The sequence below is a fragment of the Megascapheus bottae genome, chromosome 18, assembly GCF_031878675.1.
Source record: "Megascapheus bottae isolate mThoBot1 chromosome 18, mThoBot2.hap1, whole genome shotgun sequence".
NCBI classification, from domain to species: domain Eukaryota; kingdom Metazoa; phylum Chordata; class Mammalia; order Rodentia; family Geomyidae; genus Megascapheus; species Megascapheus bottae.
The window spans coordinates 29,884,596-29,908,378 of NC_143526.1; the positions used below are offsets into that span (position 1 = coordinate 29,884,596).

Below are 23,783 nucleotides of genomic sequence, written 5' to 3' on the forward strand. Positions count from 1 at the left end.
TAATGTGTCTTCATTCAATTTTTTCACTAATTTAGTCACTAGAAACATTCATTGGTTCTTAATTTCATCTGCATATCATTTTGGCAAACACACACACACATCCCTCTAGTAATATTGGGCAGAGTAGGGTTTAGCCATCCTCATTCATTTATTTATTCATTCACTCATTCAATGAAGAATCTCCAACCTGCTACCTGTGCCAGGGTCTGGGAGAGGACTCCTGTTGTATGACTCAATAGTAGGTTTTGGTCTCCCAGCAACCAGGCCCCTCTCCTGAGCCTGGCCTCCCCCAAGGAGTGGCTGCCAGAGCTCTTTGCACCATCTCCCACGGCATGCTGGGGAAAGCTCAGGCGTCTCTTGCTTGCAGAAAACCATGAGCCCATCTGTCCAGGTGGCCACTCTAACAGTCAGCTTTCTAGGTCCCATCTACTCTTCTTGACACCTGCAGGTCCCAGAACCTGACATGCATCCACTCTGGAGTCTGCTTCTTTTCCTCCTCGGATTTCTGGCCTTGCCTTTGGCATTGCACAAGCAACCTTGGCCTGGCCTGGCCACAGCTCACCCAGGCAGCAAGTCCATCCTGGCAAGAAGTAAGCTCAGCCCCACTGATGTGTACTGGGTTGGGGGGAAGGCACAGCCTTGGATCCCCCACTAAGTGCTGAGTGATCACGGCTCAGTCCTTGACTCTTTTTCTTAGATCCTCGTAGAACCTTCTTCCAGGAAACTGAGAGTAAATTGATCATATGCCAATTCATAGGAGATTACCACTCTCATAAGCCCCACAAGGTCCTGTGTTCCTTTTTTTTTAGTTTTTTTGTTTCTCTCCCTTACTCCCTTGCCTCCAGGTACTGTCCTGGGCTTGGTGTCTGTACCTGACTCTGCCTGTGCCAATTCCAGGAAGTGATGGAGCTTATGCACATATAGTGATGGATGTCGCCCATTCCAGTCTTTACTTCTCTCCTCGTCATGTCATTGTTGCTTTGGTTGGTGCAGAGAGGTCCATCTACCTTTGCTTGCTTGACCATCGCTCTAGGGATGAACCCTAGCTGTTCCCACTGCTGTGGCTTGCACCAAGATAAGCATATCCGGATAGGTCGTTGTCGGAATGTGTGCGAGAATCGCTCTAGGATGTGCCAGAGGGAAGACAGCTGCCAAAGCTGTCTTTCTGGGGGAGATGCAGGCCTGACTTGACCCAAACTGCTGGAATCCTCTCCAGAATGGCTGTGGTCTACATTCATGCCAGAAATACATGAGTCTTCCTGCTTTCGCACCTTCCTGCCTTCCATGTGTGTCCTTCTGCCTGCACTGCCTTATTAATGACCCTGGACAGGAAGGGAAGGGGGCATAAACAACAGTCATTTGTCCTTTCACTCTTCTGGAGGCTGGAAGTTCAAGTTCAAGATGATGGCAGGATTGACTTCTGGTGAAGCCTGTGGTACTGATTTGTAGACGATCACCTTCACCACACATTCTCCTGTGGTTTTGAAAGAAAGCCATCTCTAGTGTCCCTTCCTCTCCTTATAAGGACACAAGTTCTAGCAGATTAGAACTGAGCCCCTGTGATCACACTTTTATCATTCTGAAGGACTGTCTCCAAATACAGTCACATGGCGGGGGTGGGGGGCAGGCAGGGAGATACCGTTCACTTTCTCATTTTTTTGCTGGGCTGGTGTGTAGTTGAGGAATACCTGATTGTTTTATTGCCTTTATCTGATAGGTGGAAAATACGAGCATATCATTCTAATTTTGTTAACTGTCTTGATTTCTTTAAATTCCCAGTTCTTATTTTTGGTTCCTTTTTCTATTTGCATTCTCATTTTTCTCGTGTTCGTTGGCTTTGAAGAATGTTAATTTATTCCTCTTGGGTATGTTATATTGCTTATAGTATGGGGTTTCGTGGCTACATTTCCATACATGCACAGAATGTATTTTATCATAGTCAGCCCCTCTATTACTTTCTTTCCCTCCCCCACTCTCTTCACCCCTTTCTCCTTCCTCTTCTACCCTCCCTCCCCAGGACAATTTTATCTTTCCTCCCATACTTCCTCATGCTCTCATAAGCTTCCTGTGCCTTTCTTATCTTGCATTATAGCTAGGACACTCTACAGGGGTGGAAATGTACCTAGAATTCTCTAAGTAGGATTTTTTTTTTCAAGTGTGTGACTGTGGTTTTATTGCACAAGGCAGGTTAGGTTTTTTTTGTTGTTATTTGCCTGTTTGGGGATTTTTTGTACTTTTAAAAATGTTGTAAAATGAAAATCAAGAGCTACAAAAGTATGACTGTGAAGCAGAAGGCCCCCCATGCAGGTTAACAGTGGCTCCCTGTGCAGGGGCACAGGACCATTCACAAAGGTCATCCAGGGTGAGATGACTGATGAACTTTCAGCCAGGGAATCTCCACGAACACATACGCAGATGTTTGAACACACTCTTTGTCCTGCTGGATAGTTTCCTTTGAAGGAAGAGGGTTTCTCCTCTTCGGACATGTCTGGCCAAGCACTCATCTTGAATGGAGGCCTGGTAGGTCCTGCAAGGACCCTGGTGAACCGAGAATGCTCGTTGGCACTGGCGAGGTTGGCTTGCCTGTTTGCTTTTAGAAAGGGCCTCATTGTATGTAACCTAGACTGCTCTGGAACTCAGTATGTTGTGCAGGCTAACCTTGAACTCAAAACGCTCCTGTCTCAACCTCCCAAGTTCTATGATTACATGCATGAGCCACCATGCCTGGATCAAGACAGCTCTTTATATTCCTGGCCTCCCATGTTCTTCTTAATCACAATCAGTATTGGCCTTTGACAAATATTTTTCTGCATTTAAGAGTTAGTCACGGGTTAAGAGTTTGGCCCAGTGGTAGAGTGCTTGCCTACCATGCACCAAGACCTAGGTTCAATTCCTTGGCACCACATACACAGAAAAAGTTGCAAGTGGTGATGTGGCTCAAGTGATAGAGCTCTAGTCTTGAGAAAAAAGCCCAAGGACAGTGCTCAGATCCCGAGTTCAAGCCTTAGGACTGGAAAAAAAAAGTTAATACTTTTTTCTCCCTAATACTTCCAATGATAAATTGTGTTGATAGAACTTCTGTTATTGAAACATCCATGCATTTCTGGAATAAAGGCCAGTGCAGTACTAGATGTTATTTAAGCTGATGGATTATTTAGGGTATTAACACTTTTTTCTTTGTTCTGCTCTTGAATATTGAAAGCCATTGATTAAAATAATGTTTCATGTTATTATTCTTGTTAAACAGAATATTTGTACAGGGCTGGGAGTTGGCCTGGTGGTAGAGGGCTTGCCTAGTGTGCAGGAAGACCCAGGTTTGATTCCTCAGGACTACATACATAAAAAAGCTGGAAGTGGCTCAAGAGGCAGAGCACTAGCCTTGAGGGAAAGGCCCCAAGGACAGTGTTCAGGCACTGAGGTCAAACTCCAGGACTAGCAAAAAAAACCCACAATATTTGTAACATATTTATGGGATATAGTGCAGTAATTTGATATACATATATGATGTGTAACTGTCAAATCAATGAACTAACATATGCATCTCCTCAAACAATAATCATTTCTGTCTAGAGGGAAATTTTGTATTTTTCTAGTTATTTTAAATTGTACTATAGATTGTTGTACCAAGAATTCCTCTCATGTGCTATAGGGAAACACTCAATTTCTCCCATGTTTTGATTTTCCTTCTTTAGTTTCTTTCTATCCCCAAGCCCCCCTGCTCCTCTGAATCTCTAGTTAGGATTTCAACACCTGATATATATGTACATGTATAAATTATATATGTGTATATTACATATGTGTGTATTATATGCACATATATGTATAAATGTATATGTGTATATATATATATTTTATCATGAGCTGAGCACCAGTGGCTCACATCTGTAACCTCTCGCAGGCTGAGATCTGAAGATCCCAGTTCAAAGCTAGCCTGGACAGACAAATCTAAAAGACTTATTCCCAACTAACCAGCAAAGAACTGGAACTGGAGGTATGGCTCAAGTAGTATAGGCATCAGCCTTGAGTGAAAAACCCAAGCAAGAGTGCAAAGCACAGAGTTTAAGTCCCAGTATCAACACACACACACACACACACACACACACACACACACACGTCATTTTTTTTTTTTTTGCCAGTCCTGGGCTTGATCTCAGGGCCTGAGCACTGGCCTTGGACTTCTCAAGGCTAGAGCTCTACCATTTGAGCCTCAGCACCACTTCCAGCTTTTTTGTATGTATGTGGTACCAAGGAATCAAACCCGGGTCTTTGTGCATGCTAGGCAAGCACTTTAACTACTAGGCCAAACTCCCAGCCCCAAAGATTTTTTTTTTTTAACCAATCCTGGGCTTGAGCTCAGGGCCTGAGCAATGTCCTTGGACTTTCTCAAGGCTAGAGCTCTACCACTTGAGCCTCAGCACCACTTCCGGCTTTTTTTTTCTATGTATATGGTACTGAGGAATTGAACCCGGGTCTTCATGCATGCTAGGCAAGCACTCTACCACTAGGCCAAACTCCCGGCCCCACACACATCATTTTTAACTTTCTTTTTATTGTCCTTGAGGCCAGGCAAGATTATACAAACCTCAAGGGATGAACCTAGTATATCTCTTTTTCTATTTTCTTTCCACTTCTTCTTTATGGAAATTTGGTTAAACAAAATAAAACTTCCATATGTTTACCCAGGTAAAGCATCTTTGTTATTTCTTCAGAAACTAAGATACCTCTCAATTTCTCAGATTGCAGATGTTTTCCATTCTCCCTTACCAAAGTTTACCATCAGCACTTCTGTTTCCCCTGGGTCATCAGATGTGTGTGTGGCTGTACCCCACACACAACTCTACTACTCAGTAGTACAGTTGGAGTGTCAGTGGTTGGGCTTAAATAAAGGGAAACACGTGCACAATGCAGTGAAGAGTGTGAATTACTAAAATCGTCTCTCCTAATCAGCTCCAGTATTAGCAGCAAGTCCTAGAAACCCCTGTTAACCTAGTTTCCACCTGACCTGGATATCGTTCATTTTTCAGCTCTGCCAAGAGCAGTTTTGTCATCTTCAGGATGACACTACGTGTGTTAGGAAAGCGATAAGCAGTGGCCATGGTAACTACAAGTTGTTCTATTCCTATCCAACAGGAGAAAGAGCCTTCCTCCTCCAACACAGAACACAAAATCTGTTGTTTCATCTCCTAGGGTCACATGAGTGTTGAACCTGAAGGGTTTCCTGACAGCCTGCATGATGGCTTTAGATAGTCTACAGCCTCACCTGGACCAGGAATCAGAAGAGCATTTAAGCCAAGTGGTCATCAGATTGGAGTGCGGGAAGGATGGATGACTGTCCATATTCATGGAAAGAATGGAAGGGAGGAAAGGAAAGGGAAGGGAAGGGAAGAGAAGGGAAGGGAAGGGAAGAAAAAAAGAGGAAAGAAATGGGAGGGGTAAGGAGAAGAGGGAAAGAAGAAAAAGAGTTAAGGAAAGAGCAGGTGAATGAGGAGTCCAGAGGGTTAGGAATTTGTGTGTCTATCACTTTGAAAATTCCCTTCCTTTTGAGACTCAGTCATTTTGGTCAGAAATTCCAATCAATCAGTCCTACAATTTCTCACAAGCATGAGCTGGAGTGGTTTATATTCTTTCCATGTATACCAACCTCTTTCTGTCTTCAACCTTTCTTGTGGCCTCGATCTTGTACATTAACCCGATGCTCGGACACGTGTTCAGTGCAGGGTGAATTTCCACCCAGGCCATGTCCTGGTGCGCAGGTTTGAGGGAGTGGGAGATACGGTGACCTGACCAATATTAGCAAGAAAAAAGTGCACTGGTCTGCATCCCAGACTCTCCCCCCCTCTCCCACTGGCCTTCTTCACCATGATGCACAAGTCATTGTCCTTTCTGTTTCCAGTCATTGCCCAAGGCCTCCTGGAGCACAACGCAGAAGGCCGGATCCAGAGCATCCACCATGTGGATGGTGTGAACATCTCAGGGCAGGTAGTCCCCATGTTGGTGGGCTGGCTAATTGGTAACATGAACTTCCGGCAGCAAGAGATCAGGTGAGACCCTAAGCCCTTCCCTTGGCCCCAGGGTCTCAGTAGAGCTCTGGGTCAGAGGACAAATCTGAGAGGAAGGGGGTAAAAGGCTGGTGAAAAGGAAGGAAGAAAGATTGAAAGGGGCAAGGCAAAAGGACCAGAAGATGGGGCTGTGAGGAGGGGGGGGAGAGAGAGAGAGAGAGACACAGAGAGAGAGAGAGAGTAGACAGGCCTCTGGGTAGACAGGCTGGCCTGGTTTCTCAGCACAAGGCCTTGCCTGCTCTCAGCCTGCCACCCCAACAGCCTCTGTTTTCTCCCTGTGTAGCGTCAACATTAGCAACGTGCAGCTGGATTGTGAGGAAATCCAGATGTCTGGCCGGAAGGAGTGGGTCTTGGCAAACATCTCGCTCGATTTTGACATGGAATTGAGACTGTGAGTTTTACCAAGTAGTGTGTGCACCGCTTGAGTGTCCTCACGGGAACACAGTGGGGAAGCTGGATCTTTCTGACCTCCATCTCTATTCAAATTCTGGTTTCTGAACTCACTGGTCCTATGACCTGGGGAAAGTTACTTCACACCTCTGGGCTTTCCTTTTCTTTCGGGGTGGGGGGAGAGGACTAGTGAAAATAGCGGGGGAAGATGAGCCATGAGTACCAAAGATGGGGAAGGATTTGGAAGTAGAGATGGTTTCCATGGCTGCTGGTGTACTTAAAGGCTTTTCATGTCTCTCTGGGGCTGGTGAGGCTCAGGGAGGGGAGCATATGCTGGCCTCCCACCCTCTCTCACCCCCACTCTGCCTGTCTCCCTCCCCCGTGTCTGGCCTCTTCCTCTCTGTCGCCTCCAGGCCCTTCAACATGGACTTGTTCAAGACGCATTCTCACATGGACCTCTCCGCAGAGTTCTGGCTGGAGAAAGACCAGTTTGGCAGGCGAGATCTGGTGATGGGCAGGTGCCACATGGAGCCAGGCAGTGTGAGCACCACCAGTCTCACGGAGTAAGACCGCCCCCCCCCCCGGCCTGCCAGGATGAGCCCCGGGCTGCAGAACAGACCCACCCTCCCGGGCCCTCTCTTCCTGTGTCCCCCAAGGCCTCTTCCCTGCTGTCTCCACTCAGATCTCACTCCATTCTCTGACCCGTGGGCAACCTCCAGAATGTTACTGCAGCCCCTGCTGTGCTCCCCACTGCCTCATTCTGCAAGTCCTCACCCTCTTGGCTCTTGGAACCATCCATTCCCTCACCATATGCCACGTGCTTTTGTACTTCCAGGGCCTTTGCACATGCCTGATGCCTTCTGCCAGGAATGTCCTTCCTGTCTTCTCTAAAGTGCTTCTCCTTGCTGTGTGACTTTGGGCAAGCCACACAACCCCTCTGAGCTCCCCTTTGACTACGGCTGATCGCAACACCTCTTGCATGGGGCCAGGTGGATTGGAAGAGTGTAAACGGGCACTCAGCACCCACTGGGCCTTAGCATTGCATGGACTCAATCCGTTCTATCTCGTCTGCCTTTCTCTCCTCTTAGGACCATCCCATCTAAGATGAAACAAGCTCTCAACAACCTCAAAGAGACCCTGAGGAAAATCATCCCAAATCTGGTGGAAAATCAGGTATATTTGATTGGAGGGGGGCGGGGGACCCCTGGCCCGGGGCATCCTTGAGCCTAAGGGTCAGGACGTACATACAGGCACCTTAGCAGAGGATTTCAAACCTCAGAGCTTTCAAACCTTGAAAAACTCAATTATGGTTTAGTTTCCTGGAGGGAACCTCCCGGAGCCTCAGTTTCCTCATCTGTAGCATAAGCAGCCCCTGTTGACTAGCGCATGGGGATCCAGGGAGACCGTGCCGGGACCTGGCGCCTTGTGTGAAGGTGGGCCAGCATGGAGCCCCTCTTGCCGTAGGTCCTGCTATAGAAACCCCGTGACGGGACGTCCCCCTCTTCCCCGGCACCACGCTCCCATCCCCGCCCCTGGCTGACCTTTGTGTCTAGGTATGCCCCCTGATTGACCAGATTCTTGGGCAGCTGGATGTGAAGTTGTTGCAAGGACTCATGGGTGAGTCCCTGGGCCCACCGGGGCGGACTTCTGGGGATTGGCAAATCTGAAATTAGGCCGCCCCATCTCCTGACAGAGCCGGTGGTCCCTGAGAGGCGAGCTTGGGGGAGGTGGCAGTCATACAAGCCTTGAGGGCAGGTGAGAAGTGTCGCTTTTATAATTACTTTGATTGAGCCAAGATAGTAAAGGGACCCCTGCCAAGCAAGCTAGAACTTGTCATGCCACCAAGCTGGAGATCCTGGCTTTGCCAAGAGTTCTGTCCAATCCAGGAGAGGGGCTTAGGGTCCAGTCCTGCTCCGGGGACTGGTGTGGAATGGTGGTGGTCACATCCCCAGCCCTCATGCAGCTCACCATCCTCCAGGCCTTGGAGGCTAGAAAGAGGAGCGCGCCCCCTCAGCGTGTGCCTGGAACAACAGGGTCAGCCGGGGACTGAAGCTGCCCCTGCTTTCAGAACAATCACCCTGCTGGTGAACAACCTTGAGTCCAGGGGAGCCCTGGGCATCAGGTCCCTCGGAGGTGTGCTGTGAAGCAGGGAAACCCCCGCTCCTCACGTCTTCGCCAGCCAGGGGCTTCTGCCCTGTACCCTGGAACATCTGCCCTGCGACCAACCGGTCCCCTCCTCCTGCCTGGGCCCTGAGAAGGGACATCCGTGCATTTATACCAGCTATCAGATGCCTGAGAAAGTTCTCCTGGTGTGTCTTTCAGTCCCAGCCATGGAACTGGGCTCATGGCGGCTGAGAGGGAACTGAGCTATCACTCTTACTGAGCACCTACTAGGTACTAACACGTGCTGAGCTCCCAGGAAGTACAGAGGAAGAGCAACAAAGCCAAAGTGCAAAAAATAAACGAAACAAACAACACAAAAACCAAGCCTGAGTTCCCATTAGATTTTTCCCAGGAACGAGGGGGGCTGGACCCCATGCCATGGGTTCCTCTGGGCCCCCAGCCCCTGCCTCCACAGAGCAGGCACCAACGGTGGGATCAGACCATGTGCTGGGGATACATGCTGTGTTAGAAACAATGCCGTGTTACCTTCCAGTCTTCATCATCTAAAACATGGATGTAAATATCTCCTGGGGGAAGTGGTGCTGTGATGCCAAGTGATAGAGTGCTAGCCTTCAGCAAAAGAGCTCTGGGACAGCAAAAGAACTCAGGCCCTAAGTTCAAGCCCCACAATCAGCAAAATAATAATAGTAATAATAATAGTAATAATAATAATAATAATAATAATAATAATAATAGTGTAACCAAAGATCCAAGCTGTGAAAATGGAAAGGATTGGGAGTATGGAACGTCTTCTCCCAACATTCCCTCAGAGCACTGAGTTTCCTAGAAAGGTCACTCAGTCCTGGCTGAACAGGAATTCAGATTTCTGTTCTGGGTGTGGGCTAACTCCACCCTAAACTAGGGGGGAGCTTGAGGAGGAGGGTAGACTTAGGTTTATGGAAATTGTAAGCTGCTTCCTCTTTGGATCTCCTTCCCAAGATGAAGAAGTCATCTACCACTAGTACACCAGTTATAGTCACCTGCTGACATTTATACTTCACGTTCGGCACATACTTCCCTATATGAAACCAGTAAAAATGGTGGTGAATGGAACCTTGGGGTCTGAAGTTGGTGGAAGGCTACAGGTCCCCCAGTACCTCAAACCTCAATTCCGTGGTTCTCCATTATTGCCTCGCTCTGGGTCACAGCAGATGAAGGAGCATGCGGGGAGTTGCAACTAATGATAATATAATCCATGAGACATAATAATCCACGAGGCTCTTCAATTAACCAGCAAAAAAACTGGAGTTGGAGTGAAGTCTCAAGTGGTAGAGTGCCAGTCTTGAACCAAAAAGCTAAGAAGAGCTGAGGCTGGGAGTGTGGCCTGTTGGCAGAGTGCTCCCCTAGCATTCACGAAGCCCTGCATTTAATTCCTTGGTACCATATACATAGAAAAAATCAGAAATGGTGCTGTGAACTCAAGTGGACTCAACCTTGAGAAAGCTCAAGGATAATGCCAGGCCCTGAGTACAAGCCCCTCCCCACAAATAAAAAAGCTAAGAGCTGTGACTGCAAGCCTCAGTAATGATGTGTGGGGATCACATACATACAAGAATGGACAGAATGATGGCGCCGGGAGTTTGGCCTAGTGGTTAAAGTGCTTGCCTAGCATGCACGAAGACCCGAGTTCGATTCCTCGGTACCACATACATAGAAAAAAAGCCGGAAGTGGTGCTGAGGCTCAAGTGGTAGAGCTCTAGGCTTGAGAAAGTCCAAGGACAGTGCTCAGGCCCTGAGCTCAAGCCCAGGACTGACAAAAAAAAAAAAAAAGTGGACAGAATGGGCACAGAACATCATGAAGAGTCGCTGATATACAGGACAGTAATGAAAATGACCTTCAAGTTCACCTGGCCATACAGATGCATCTCCAAAACATAAAGTTCTGTAGAAGAAGGCAAGTGTATAGAGCTCCTCCAGTGATGTGAAGCTCAGGAGCAGAACTAGCGTACACCATTGAAGGTGAGGATGGGGAGCTCAGGATGGGCTTTGCCCCTGGGAGGGGCTTGTTTCTAAAGAGCGATTCACTTTTTCTTTTCCAGCATTGGGGTTTGATCTCAAGGCCTCACACTTGCTAGACAAGCACTCTACTGCTTCAGCTCTACATCCCATCAATCCCTCTTACTTTTGTGGTGGTTCTCATGTTTCACCCGGGCTGACCTCAGGCTGTGATCTTCCTACCAATGCCTCCTGAGCAGCTGGGACTCTAAGTTTGCATCACCACATTTGTTTCCCACAGTCTGTTTTTCCACTTTGGGTCGGGTATTCAGTGTGTGAAAACTCATTGAACTACTCATGTGTGTGCATTTTTCTTGAGGCCCTGACTTCAAAACCCCAATACTGATAAAGGAAACATGACCAGTGTAAGGAGTACATGACAAGAGACCACGTATAAGATGTTTGGCCTATGCTTTGTAGGCAGCAAGTACTCATTAAATACCATTTGAGTCGCCATTAATGAGCTAGCTATCAACCATCTGATTATACGTATTGATGGCTGCTGTCTGCATCAAGAAGTGAGAAATCGGGCTGGTTGGGCTGGCAGTTTGGCTTAGTGGTAGAGTGCTTGCCTATCATGCACAAGGCTGGGGTTCGATTCCTCTGTGCCACATACATAGAAAAAGCCAGAAGTGGTACTGTGGCTCAAGAGTTAGAGCTCTAGCCTCGAGAAAGCCCAAGGAAAGTGCTCAGGCCCTGAGTTCAAGCCCCAGGACTGGCAAAAAAAAAAAATGGGAAATCCCACAGGCACGTTAATAATAGTGGCCCACACATATTAAGCACTTGGTAGGTGCTAAGCTTAGGGCTGAGGATCTTACATAACCCTCAAATACCGTCACATCAGCTCTGTTCCTCATGGAGGTAGTTTAGTATCCCCTGAGAATGCAGAAGTGCAGAGAGTCACACAGCAAGGACAGCAGATTATAAAGCTCATAGTCTTAAGCACTCCTATCTTCTCACGTTTCAGCATCGCTCTCCCAGCTCCCCAGTGCACCCAGAGGTGGCCCGTGAAACCTGAGTTCAGCTAGGTTTGACATGCTCAAAAAAGGAATGTCAACAGCTCAGAGGTGAGAACGGGGCCGGCAAGCTCTATCTATCTATACAAATTCCCTAATCCGAAATGCCTCGCAGAGGATCTGCAACAGTACACGCACGCCTGTCTTCCCTACCATGCCACAGGACAGCTCAAGCTGAACTTGCAGTCTTCTTCCTGCTCAGGAGACAAAGAACAACCATGGGAAGACTGGGCCAGTGGTGTGGGCAGATTCATCATGCTTTCTCCTGGAAGTGTCTTGTCAACAATGGACCCCTTGTGAGATTGGGGTGATGTAAACAGAAATTCAGCCCCAAATGTTCAGGATCTTTTTCCATGCCCTGTCATGCTGTGCCTTGTGCCTTTTATACCCTTTTGTTACACGGAACCCATGCTCAGCTGGGTATGGAGCTGGGGTTTCATTAGTGACTCCAAATCTTACTCCCTCTCCCCCGGGGGGTCACAAGTTCACCAAGGGGAGCACTGTGCAAACTCTAGAGAGTTCATGCTGGTTACCGTGTGCACGGGTAGATCTCATGTTCAGTGTTCTCACCGTAACGAGGTGTTTAAAATTTAAGAAAGAATGGCCGGGTGTTTGGCCTAGTGGTTAAAGTGCTTGCCTAGCATGCACAAAGACCCAGGTTCAATTCCTTGGTACCACATACATAGAAAAAAGTCAGAAGTGGCGCTGAGGCTCAAGTGGTAGAGTGCTAGCCTTGAGAAAGTCCAAGGACAGTGCTCAGGCCCTGAGCTCAAGCCCAGTGCAGGTAATAAAAAAATAAGAAGAAAGAAGGAACAGGAGCAGAAAAAAAGTAAGAGAGGAAGAAGAGGTGAAGCGGTGGGGGGAGGGGGGAAGGAAGAAGAGGAGGAGGAAGGATGGAGAAGGGGAGGAGCTTTTCCAGAGTCACACAGAGAGCAATGGGACCCACAGGTTTGGACCTCAGAGCCATGTGGCTGGCCTCATGGCCTGTGGGAAGGCTCCAGAGATCAGCAGCAAACATGCCCTCGCAGACCACTGAAGCCGGACAGCCCCAAATGGCGCTGGGACTTTACCTCTTCCCAGCCAAGAAGACCCAACACATGTCATTGGATTCTCTGAGCCTTAATTTCCCCAAGGGATAAGCAGATGGTATAAAGCTCTAGCATCTCAGAAAAGATTATTATTATTTTATACTTACTCTAAAGTTCAATCTCCAAAGCAAGAAAAGCTTGCCTGAAAGAAACTTAGTTTAAGAACATGTGTCCTATTTTTTATTTATTTTTTGTCAGTCATAGGGCTTAAACTCAGGGCCTGGGCGCTTTCCCTGAGCTGTTTTGCTTATGGCAGGTACTCTACCCCTTTGAGCCACAGAACCACTTCTAGTTTTGTGGTGGCTAATTGCAGATAAATGTCTCACAGACTTTCCTGACAAGGCTGGCTTTGAACCATCATGAGCCACCCAGCAGAATGTTGTTTTAATTCCAGGCAAACTGAGATCTGGGAATCATAGTTCAAAGCCAACCCCAAATAGGAAAATCTATGGGACTTCTTTCCAATTCACCACCAAAAAAGCCAGAAGTGAAGCTGTGGCTCAGAATGGTAGATAGCCTGCCTTGCACAAAAGAGTTCAGGGACAGTGCCCATTCCCTGAATTCCAGCCCCAGTACCAGTATATGTATAAGAAAAGATGGAAAATTATGGACACCCAAATCTTTGAAGGGAGGTTTGTTCCAGCTTCCCCAGTGTGACCTCCCCACTCCATATCCCTGACAGACAGACCTTGAGCCTACAGTTTGCAGTGATGGGCCCAGAACCACAGGATTTGAACTAGTGCCTAGCTCCTGTTTTCTGCCAGGGCATGTATGCAGCCTTCTGACTTCCAGGCAGATGGTAGGAGCTTTCCATTGCCAAGCCACACAAGTTCAGCCTGGTTCCTTGCCTTACCTGCCTCAGTTTCCTCATGAGGATAGTAGCAACCTCACCCAATCTCAAGAGTTGTTGAAATGATACAGTGTGGGATGATACAGTGGGAAGGACTGATAGAAGTGTGGGAGGACTCTATCCAGGGCCTTGAATGGAAAATTGAGGGGGAATCCTCTGCCATGGCCCCCTGGCAGCACTGGCTGGGTTCTCACGGGCCACGGAGCAGGCCTGGTGAAGATCTGGCATGAGGAGAACTCAGAGCGGAATACAGGGTGTCAGAGAGACCTGGGGGTGGAGACTGAAGTGACTCCCTCGCTGTGTGTCCCTGGGAAGAAGTCACCCTCTCTGATCATAAAATAGAAGCAAAAATCCTTGGGCCAGGAGTTTGGCCTAGTGGTAGAGTGCTTGCCTAGCATGCACAGAGACTCGGGTTTGATTCCTTAGTACTACGTACATAGAAAAGCCAGAAGTGGTGGTGCTGTGGCTCAAGTGGTAAAGCACTATCCTTGAGGAAAGCCCAAGGACAGTGCTCAGGCCCTGAGTTCAAGCCCCAGGACTGGAAGAGAGAGAGAGAGAGAGAGAGAGAGAGAGAGAGAGAGAGAGAGAGAGAGAGAGAGAGAGAGAGAGAGAGAGAGAGAAGGAGAGAGGACAAAAACCCCATTCACTTTTGAAGGTTTTCTCTTCCACAGACAGCACCTAGACTATCATAAGTGCTTGGTGAGTATACATGCCTCCTCAAGCTCTAATTTTGCTTGTAAGGTGTAGAAAGACCTTGATCTCTTCAGGCTGTCCTCTCATCTGTTAAATCATCTCCAAAGGCCCAAGTGAGCCCCAAGCCTCACAACTTCATTTGCAGAAGAACAGAAGAGAAAGTACAAGGAAATAATCGGGAGGCCTCACCATCCCTACAAGCCTAGAGGGACTTCCAGAACTTGAAAGTGGGAAGCATAGGATCATGAACTCCAGGTGCAGGAAATCAAAACTGGCAAGCAAGGGTAGGGAAGATGCCTCCCTCTCTCAGCCCAGTGACTAAAAGACTGAGTGTGCACCATGCCAGCTGTCCAACTCTGGATGTTTCACAAGGCACTCAGAGCCTGCTATCCCCATACAAAAACTCACGTCCTGACTTTCAGGGCTGTGAGAACCCAGGGCATGGCAAGAGCCTGGCAGGCATTGGGCTGTTGGCATTCTTTTCTTGCTCCCTATCTGGGTCCATTGTCCCCACTGGGCCTCAGTGGCCTCCCCTGCCAGGCTCCTTGTGAGGTGCATACTTCCAGGATTGCCAAGTATAAGGCCAGTGGAAGACCCCCAGCTGGGAAGTGAGATACACCCAGAAATGGGGACATCTCCTGCAGTTTGACTCAACATTGTGGGAGCAAGGGTTTCCCAGCCAGAGAGAAAGAACTGGACCAGGAAAAACAAAGGCCAAAAATAAGACAGGTCCCTTCTGGGGCTCCCCCTGGCTGCCCTTCCTGTCCCCCAAACAGGATCACCTGAGCCTGAGTCCCCGACCCCAGCCTTGTGTGGGAAATTGTGAAGTCTTGAGTAACATCCCATCTCAAGTTTTTCCTCTGTTTAACTTGGGGACCCAATCCCCTAACTGACTCACCTGCTAATATGACTGGCAATTATTTACTTTGGAGAGGTAGATCACAGATTTCTGAATTATCTAGAAATGCATCACTCCATCTCATGTTTCCTGATCCTCGTGCTATAAAAGAGCCCTCCTCCTCGTGCAGAAGCAAGGACAGCAGAGGGACCAGGGCTGCCTTGAATACCTTGAGAAGCCCAGGTGAGACCCGCCCCTGCCACGGTTCCTTGCCATGGGCTGCCTTTGGCCAGTGCATTTAGGGTCACCCAGTAACATCTTAGTAAGAGAAACAAGACTGGCTGGTCAGGAGCAAGGGGTTGACTTTCCCTGAGCAATCTACACCAATAGAGAAACCAGTACTATTCCTACCTCAGTCCAGGGTCTCTGAGGAGTTGTATAGCAAGTTGCCAGCCTGAATTGTGATGATGGCTTGTAACTCGGCCTCCTCCAATTTAGTGGGACTGGGGAGGACATCCCCAAGCCATCCAGGCCTGAAAGGGGCAGGGTTAGTGGTAAAGCAGTGCAGAATTTCATCCATAGGCTTGTTTAAGCTTCTCTGTCCACTCTGAAGAACAAGCAAGAAGAAGAAGCAAGTAGTTTCCACCTGGAGAAGAGAGCTGATACGCAATTACCCAGAGTCCTCTAGGTCAGATAAGTGTGCTTCCAAATTTCCTCACCCAGTGTGCTTGTACCTCCAAGTCACTACAGCCTGTTCCCTCTCCACTGCCCCCTGTGCAGGGCAAGTAGGGATGACCGATCTCTGGGGATGTGGTGGAGATCAAATTGCTCACTGGGTAGAACGCCATCAGCCTATTTCCCAGCACAGAGAAAGTTCCAGAAGTATTAGCTCTGGTTACAAGTCACTCCCTGGTGTTCTGAAGAGGAGATAAGAGGTACCCCACACCCCTGCTGACAGAAGACAGGGGCAGGGAATGGACAGATTCCTCTGATACTTCTGTCCACAGATACCAAGAGGGAGAATGTTTCAAATTGGGAGCTTCGTCATCTTCTGTGGGCTGCTGGCCCAGACCTCAGCCCAGCTTCAAGGCCTGCCCTTACCCATGGGCCAGGGCCTGCCCTTGCCTGGGACTCCAGTTCTGCCATCAAATCCCACAGATCTGGCTGGAAGCTTCAAGAGTAGTAAGTCGTGACAACCCCTCTCACACGTGTGTGAGTGTGTGTGTGTGTGTGTGTGTGTGTGTGTACCTGTGCGCATGTGTGCCTACCTGTGTGTAGAGCCACCCAGGAAGAGGAGGGGAAAGGATGGAAGGGAGAGAGGCTCTGGAATGGTCAAATCTGGACCTGGGGACCTTTCCACCCATTCCTAGTTCTCCACAATGGCCTGCTCTCCGGGGGTGTGCTGGGCATTCTGAGAGATCTCCCACTCCTGGACATCCTGAAGCCTGGAAGCAGCAGTTCTGGGGGCCTGCTGGGGGGCCTGCTTGGAAAACTGACCTCATCCATCCCTCTCCTGAATAGCATCGTTGAGTAAGTTTGCCTGAAACAGGGTCTCGGTCCTCACCAGCTACTGAAGATCGACCTGCCCCAAGCAGCAGCCATATAGAAGGAGGGGTGTAACCTGAGCATGAAGCTGGGGCCTTCCCCAGTCTGGGAAGGAATGCCAGCTCTCTTGGATCAGTCATCACCCCCTCCTCCCTGGAGTCCCACCCAGTAGCACTTAAAATCCTCATAAACAACTTTCAAGGTCAACTTCATCGCCCCCAGTTCACAGATGAATAAACTGGAGGGTAGGCTTGTGCCTTGTCCTCACACAACTAGACTGTTGTAGAAGAGAGCTTCTTGGCAAAGTCCAAAGCCAAAACCTTTTTCTACTGTGCTAAGGCCATTCTGTATCTCCACCTGGGAAAGCCCTTCACACAGCTGGCTCCAGTGTAAGCAAGAATGTGTTAGCTGCCCTCAAATTACATCATCAGCGTAGCTAATATCCATGGTAAGACCAGACAGGGTAATTTCTGTGAGACACAAATAAGCAGAGAAGCTTGCTGCCACAGCTTCAGTAGGGCTGGATCAGAGAAACTTCTGTGATTTCCATCCACCCAGGTTCTTCTTCCTGACCTGGAAACAGAAAGACACACTTGAGCTTGATTTCCAAGTGTACACTCTGGAGAAATGTCACGGCAGACACAAGACACCAGTCGCTTTGGTTTCTCCTGTGAAATGGAGTGTCTAGCACTCCAGAGAAAGATTGTTGCAAGGACCAGGGAAGGCAAAAATCCCCTGGCTTTCCTCCTCCCTTTTCTGCATTCACCCTGCTCCTCAGCCTCAATGCTAATCCTTGGGGACAGATGTGTCATTGAAAGCCGTGGCAGAATGAGTGACTTACACCCATAGTTGTCTGTGCAGAATTACTCATACATCATTCATTCACCCATCACACATTCCCTCAGTCCACTCATCATCCGTCTTCCACTCTGTCTTCCATCAAACTCTCTCACACACACATATACCCATACCCATCTTCCCACCAACCCACAAGCCAGCCACTCTCTTTTTAAGTCTCTTTGTAAGTGGTGGCTCTGGTATAAGACTTTCCTGTTTCCTTCTTCACACCAGGTGACTGACTCCTCCTCTGAGCTGGAAACATTTGGATTAAAAGTAGTTTCTGGGTTCAAGGCTCAAGAAGCTAATGTTTCTCCCTCTGATGTTGTCTTCTGAATAGCATTGAAATCACAGATCCCCAGCTTCTGGAACTTGGCCTCGTGAAGAGCCCTGAAGGCCACCGTCTCTATGTCACCATCCCTCTGGGCTTGAAGCTCAAAGTGAATACGTGAGTATCTCTCAGGGGAGATGAAAAGATGGCTCACCAAGGGAGACCCTGATGCCAGAGGCAGCCAAACAGGAAGTGTTGGAGTGGACAGATCCAGGTTTCCAACCTTAGCTCAGTTGCGTTATGCTGAACAAGCTGGGGTCACCTAGGAAGCTCACTTGGCTTCCCTGAGCCTTCATTTCCCCTGCTGGAGATTGAGATGAGTAGAATGACTAGTAAGATGGAAGGAGGTAAGGCTGGCATTTTTGGCAAGGAGAAAAATTCCTTCACCTTGAAATGTGGTAAAGCCAGATGCCACTTAGGTTGTCTCCTCTGCAGGCCCGTGGTTGTCAATGTGTTGAAACTGGACTTAAAGCTGAACATCACCGCAGAAATTCTGGTTGCAACAGACAGTCAGGGGAAAAACTACCTGGTCCTTGGTGATTGCACCCATTCACCTGGCAGCCTGCACATCACTCTGCTTAATGGGTAAGGCAAGAGGCTGGTGTGGATGAATGGATGGATGGGAGATGAATGGACATGTGGATGGAGAGATGCTGGGTCCATGTATGGACAGATGGATGAATAAATGAGTGTGTAAATATTCACTTCTGCTTTGTGTTAGGCCAGGATGACCTATATACTGGATAAACAATATAATCCAGGGGGATGGGGAGAGAGGTGAACTTGAATAATAGTTCTCTGATTGGGGTCCATGCATCCTTATCTATAATGTGTAATCCGTTGAATGAATACGAAAATTCATCCAGATAATAGGCATGCATGTGTTTTATCCCATGTAGAGTATGCTCTAGACAGAGCCTAGCTGGATTGTTTATTCCAGTAATGGGTCACCTGAGGAGACTAAGATACCCATCACACACAGAAGGCGCCCGCACCATGGCTAATGTTTACTGAACTTCACATCTATCATGTCACTGAATCCTTGTGGCAGTTAGGATGTACTGAGCACTGTTGGTGGGTGAACACAGACTTGGAGGACAGGTGCTGTGTCTCAGCACTGAGTGTGTGTATCCCTAGGATCCTTGTTGTTAACCCACCCAGGTAGGAGTAGACAGGCCCAGTTTGGGTTACTAAGTGCTGAGACTAAGGGTGAAGAGTGATCCCTAAAGACTTGTCTAGATCAGGCCGGGAGTGTGGCCTAGTGGTAGAGTGATTGCCTAGCATGCACGAAGACCCGGGTTCGACACCTGGGCACCACATACATAGAAAAAAACGCAGAAGTGGTGCTGAGGCTTAAGTGGTAGAGCTCTAGCCTTGAGAAATCCCAAGGACAGTGCTCAGACCCTGAGCTCAAGCCCAGGACTGGCCAAAAAAAAAAAAAAAGTTCACAAGACTTGTCTAGACCAATCCTACACCTCCACATCATCCTTGTGGCTTTTCTCTTCCAGGGATGCTCCCCTCCACATGCAAGGGCTTCTAGATGCCATCACAGGGGTCTTGAATGAAGCCCTTCCTGACCTGGTGCAGGGAAAGGTAAGAGGACAGATGTGGCCAGCCCCGACCCCAGGGCCTTATAGCATCTCAGCTGAAAGGGAATCGAAGTCCCCTCACTTGAGTAGTAAACTTGGTCCATCAGTCTGTCTGTCCTTGGATCCATCTGTCCACATTCCTTCTTTCCATCCCACTAAATGTATTGATTGGCTTTGGCTGTGGTCCAGGCCCTAGGTATGTCCACATTGTAGCGGAAATGGCCGGGCCCACCCAGCCTAATGGCAGGATCACTGGGTGACTCAGGTCTTTTCAACAAATCCTTCATGCCTTTAGTTCTGGTGTTCATGCCTTTTGCCTATTGTTGCTGTGTGGCCATTCAGCTGTGCGATCACTCAGAGTCATAATTAGGCACTGAGCAATGAGAGGAACTCTCCCCAGAGAACCCTTCCCAGGCCTGCTGTTTCCAGCCTCCCAGCAGGTACCCATTTGCCTCACTGCCTTCTCTGCCCGGGGACAGGTGTGCCCTCTGGTCAATGAGGTTCTCAGCCACTTGGATATCACCTTGGTGCATGACATCATCCGTAAGTCCTACTTCCAAGACTTATCCAGATAATTGTGAGATAATGAGCCCACCTTGCCCTAAGTCCTGACACTAGGCTGGCTGGGGGAAGAAACCCCGCCTATGACGCGGAACACGACTGGGCTCCAAAGCTGTCACTCACTGTCCCCCAGTGGGGGAGGAGGAATGTGGGCTCTCCTGAGACCCGTTCACCTCCAGATCATAACTCTAGGCTGGCCTCTTCACTTTCCAGGAATGCTCATCAGTGATCTAGAGTTTGTCATCAAGGTGTAGGACTCCCAGGAAGGGATCAGGCCTCGGCTGAGCGGGTGAGTGCCACTCCCTCATCCCATTCCCTTGGGAGATGACATCCGTGTTGCTCAGCTTTCCATCCCTATAGTGAAATAGCTGGGGGACCCCAGCTCATGACCAATGGGCTCCATTGCACATCATGGTAGAAACATGAGCTGTTGTGGGGAGAGGGGGTGGGGATGGACAAAGCTGCTCACCTCATCCTTCATGGAGCAAGGGGCCAGGTCCCATGATTTCCTTGAAAGGCTGACCCAATGACTTAAAGGCCTCCCGTCTCCCAAAGCTCCCACCACCCGAAGCTCACACCACCCAAAGTTCCCATCACCTGAAGCTCCCACCACCCAAAACTCACGCCACCCTAACTCCCACCACCCTAATTCCCACCACCCGAAGCTCACACCACCCGAAGCTCACACCACCCGAAGCTCACACCACTCAAAACTCACGCCACCCTAACTCCCGCCACCCTAACTCCCACCACCCGAAGCTCACACCACCCGAAGCTCACACCACCCGAAGCTCACACCACTCGAAGCTCACACCACTCGAAGCTCACACCACCCGAAGCTCACACCACCCTAACTCCCACCACCCTAACTCCCACCACCTGAAGCTCACACCACCCGAAGCTCACACCACCCTAACTCACACCACCCGAAACTCATACCACCCAAAGCTCCCACCACCCGAAGCTCACACCACCCAAACCTCCCACCACCAAAGCTCACACCACCTGAAGCTCACACCACCCAAAGCTCACACCACCCAAACCTCCCACCACCAAAGCTCACACCACCTGAAGCTCACACCACCCGGAGCTCACACCTCCCAAACCTCCCACCACCCGAAGCTCACACCACCCAAAGCTCACACCACCCAAAGCTCACACCACCTCCCAATAGCACCCCTCTGAGACTGAGCATGTAACTCATGTAATACCTAGACTGTAACCAAAAATGACAAAACATCCACATAAACACACACAGGGATGCAGACACGTCCATAGAAAAGTTGACTGAGGGCCGGGAGTTTGGCCTACTGGTAGAGTGCTTGCCTAGCATGCTCGAAGACCCAGGTTTGATTCCTCAGTACCACATACATAGAAAAAAGATGGAAGTGGTGCTGAGACTCAATTGTTAGAGCTCTAGCCTTGAGAAAGTCCAAGGATAGTGCTCAGGCCCTGAGCTCAAGCCCAAGACTGGCAAAAAAAAAAAAAAGAAGAAAGAAAGAAAGAAAGAGAAGTTGACTGAGGTAGAGAGACATGGGTAACACAGCAACAAAAGGAAAGACGTGGTCAACGATACACACACACACACACACACACGCACACGCACACACACACACGCACACGCACACACATGCACACACACTAGACATACATGCATGCACATTCACAGTAGCACACTCACACCTATGCACACCTATGCAGACTTGCCATATACAAGTCCACATGCGGACATCAGATACACTCCAAGACACAAACACAAGGCGCTCCCTGGCCCCAGGCCTGGGCTGTCCAGATCTCCAGGTCCAGGGTCTCAACCTCCTCCTGGCCCTCAGAAGAAAGGTTGGATGAAGGACCAGTACTGATAAAAGCCAGTGACCTTGAGTCAACCTTGATCCAAACGTCTGACGAGGCTTTTCTCCCAACAGAATCATTCCTTGCCACTCAGTATGCTCTCTCCGCAGCTTCGCAGGGCCCACAGAAGACTGTCCCCTGTGTGGAAAGTGCCAAGCCTCCTTCTCCCTGAGGAACCAGCTCCCTACTCCCTGCCCCTCCCCCCAGATACCCAGCATCACGTGATTCTCACTCAATAAAATTACTCTTCTTCTGCACCTCGGGTCTTGCTGTTTTTCACCCTCCCATGAGGGCTGAGCCATCAGGATGATCACTGCCACCACACCAAAGCCTGGATGGCCCACGGTCGATCTTTGAAGGCTTGAGCTGTTAAGGGAGGGAGTGCTCGGGTGTGTGGGGATTTCGGGTGACTGTCTGGCTCTCCTTAGGAAGGACACAGGAGGAGGTTAGGGACACAGGTAGCAACATGCAGGGTTGTCATGGAGAAAGGAAGCTGTATATACAGGAGCTGTGATGCAAATGGACCTAGAAAGTGTGGTAGGGGGCAGACATACTAAGTTGTGGCTTTACCACCACTGAGAGGCCCTGAAGGAGACCTGATCATTTGTCTCGAGGTCATTTGCTTACTAGGATCCTGTCATATTGCCTCTTCAGTCCTCCAAGCAAAAGAAAGATGGAGATGAGCTGGGCACTGATAGCTCATGCCTGTATCCTAGTGACTCCAGAGGCTGAGATCGGAGGAGCCAAGCTCAAACCCAGCAGCAGTCTATGAGAGTTTTCTCTCCAATTAATTAGCAAAAAGTAGGACGTGGAGCTATACCTCAAGTGGTAGAGCACCAGCCTTGAGCAAAAAGGTGAGAGACAGTGTTTAGGCCCTGAGTTCCAGGACATTCTCTCTCTCTCTCTCTCTCTCTCTCTCTCTCTCTCTCTCTCTCTCTCTCTCTCTCTCTCTCTCTCTCTCTCTGTCTCCCTCTCTCTCTCTCACACACACACACACAAATATTGAACAACAACAGACAGGGACACAATGCAGAGAAACAGTAAGTAAGGAGAAGGGTGGCTGGTGTGTGACATAAGCCATGAGAGTGATGCATGAATGACTGGAAGCTTGGGAGCCAGATCAGCCTGGCTACTGAAGCCAGCATCTCCATCCCTTAACTTGGCACTGGTGTGCACAGCTTTCCTGTGACCACTAGAGGGCGTGGTACAAGTGTCCTTCCTAGATGCCACCCTGGGGGGATAGCTGTGAAGGCTGGATCAATCTCATCAACCCAGATATGCAGACTCTGAGTCACAGAGCTCTTAAGTGGAAGATGCAGCATCCAGAACCCAGTAGTTAACCTCCAGAGCTCCGGCTATTTATTATCCCTGCACTCCAAGTATGATGCTTTTCTTGTTATTTATTTACTTTGGAAGGAAGGATTCTCCCCCTGGGTTCTAAGTATAGTCATCATTTTCCCACACAGCCCATCAAGTTATCTCACACTAACTGCTTAGTCCTCAAAGTAAGGTAGTAGACTTATCAGCAAAAGTATAGGGACAGGGCCAGGAGTTTGGCCTACTGGTAGAGTGCTCACCTAGCAGGCACAAAGCTCTGGGTTCAATTCCTTGGTACCACATACACAGAAAAAGCTGGAAGTGGCGCTGTGACAGGGTGCTAGCCTCGAGCAAAAGTGTCCAAGGACAGTGCCCAGGCCCTGAGTTCCAGCCCTAGGAGTGGTGCAATATATATAAATATTTAAGGTTATCTTAAGGTGTCTTTGGAATAGAAATCTGTGAGCAGTTGGTCTAGGTGATTTCCACTCAGAGTGTTTTTGGATTATTGCCTAGTTATAACTGGCATTTCCTCTGAAGGCTCAGCAGGTGAGCCTGCTGTCATGTTCACTCATGCCACCATTGGGTCCTTGCTTCCTCATTGGCTGCCAGGAAGAGGCCTCTACCATATCAGAGCTGGCTTCTCCCAGAGACAGCTTCTGA

At 49.0% G+C, this 23,783-nt stretch overlaps 2 protein-coding genes across 4 annotated transcripts; both read left to right on the forward strand.

Annotated features, from left to right (window-relative positions):
* The first annotated feature begins 289 nt into the window (after nucleotides 1-289).
* On the forward strand, nucleotides 290-8,936 carry Bpifa3 (BPI fold containing family A member 3). Of its 3 annotated transcripts, XM_090352835.1 has the most exons (8): nucleotides 290-590; nucleotides 5,894-6,041; nucleotides 6,343-6,450; nucleotides 6,863-7,012; nucleotides 7,538-7,622; nucleotides 8,003-8,066; nucleotides 8,143-8,204; nucleotides 8,772-8,936. In XM_090352835.1, the coding sequence occupies exons 1-7, from the start codon at nucleotides 464-466 to the stop codon at nucleotides 8,196-8,198; spliced, it is 738 nt and encodes a 245-aa protein (XP_090208961.1). In that variant the 5' UTR covers nucleotides 290-463; the 3' UTR covers nucleotides 8,199-8,204; nucleotides 8,772-8,936. The 3 variants fall into 3 exon arrangements, with proteins under 3 accessions (XP_090208961.1, XP_090208962.1, XP_090208963.1); XM_090352836.1 differs by lacking the exon at nucleotides 8,143-8,204; XM_090352837.1 differs by lacking the exons at nucleotides 8,003-8,066; nucleotides 8,143-8,204; nucleotides 8,772-8,936 and adding an exon at nucleotides 7,914-7,976.
* Nucleotides 8,937-15,171: 6,235 nt separating this feature from the next.
* Bpifa1 (BPI fold containing family A member 1) lies at nucleotides 15,172-20,244 on the forward strand. Its single transcript, XM_090352838.1, has 8 exons — nucleotides 15,172-15,335; nucleotides 16,100-16,274; nucleotides 16,463-16,622; nucleotides 17,815-17,922; nucleotides 18,241-18,390; nucleotides 19,314-19,398; nucleotides 19,874-19,937; nucleotides 20,169-20,244. The coding sequence occupies exons 2-8, from the start codon at nucleotides 16,115-16,117 to the stop codon at nucleotides 20,207-20,209; spliced, it is 768 nt and encodes a 255-aa protein (XP_090208964.1). The 5' UTR covers nucleotides 15,172-15,335; nucleotides 16,100-16,114; the 3' UTR covers nucleotides 20,210-20,244.
* The last annotated feature ends 3,539 nt before the right edge of the window (nucleotides 20,245-23,783 follow it).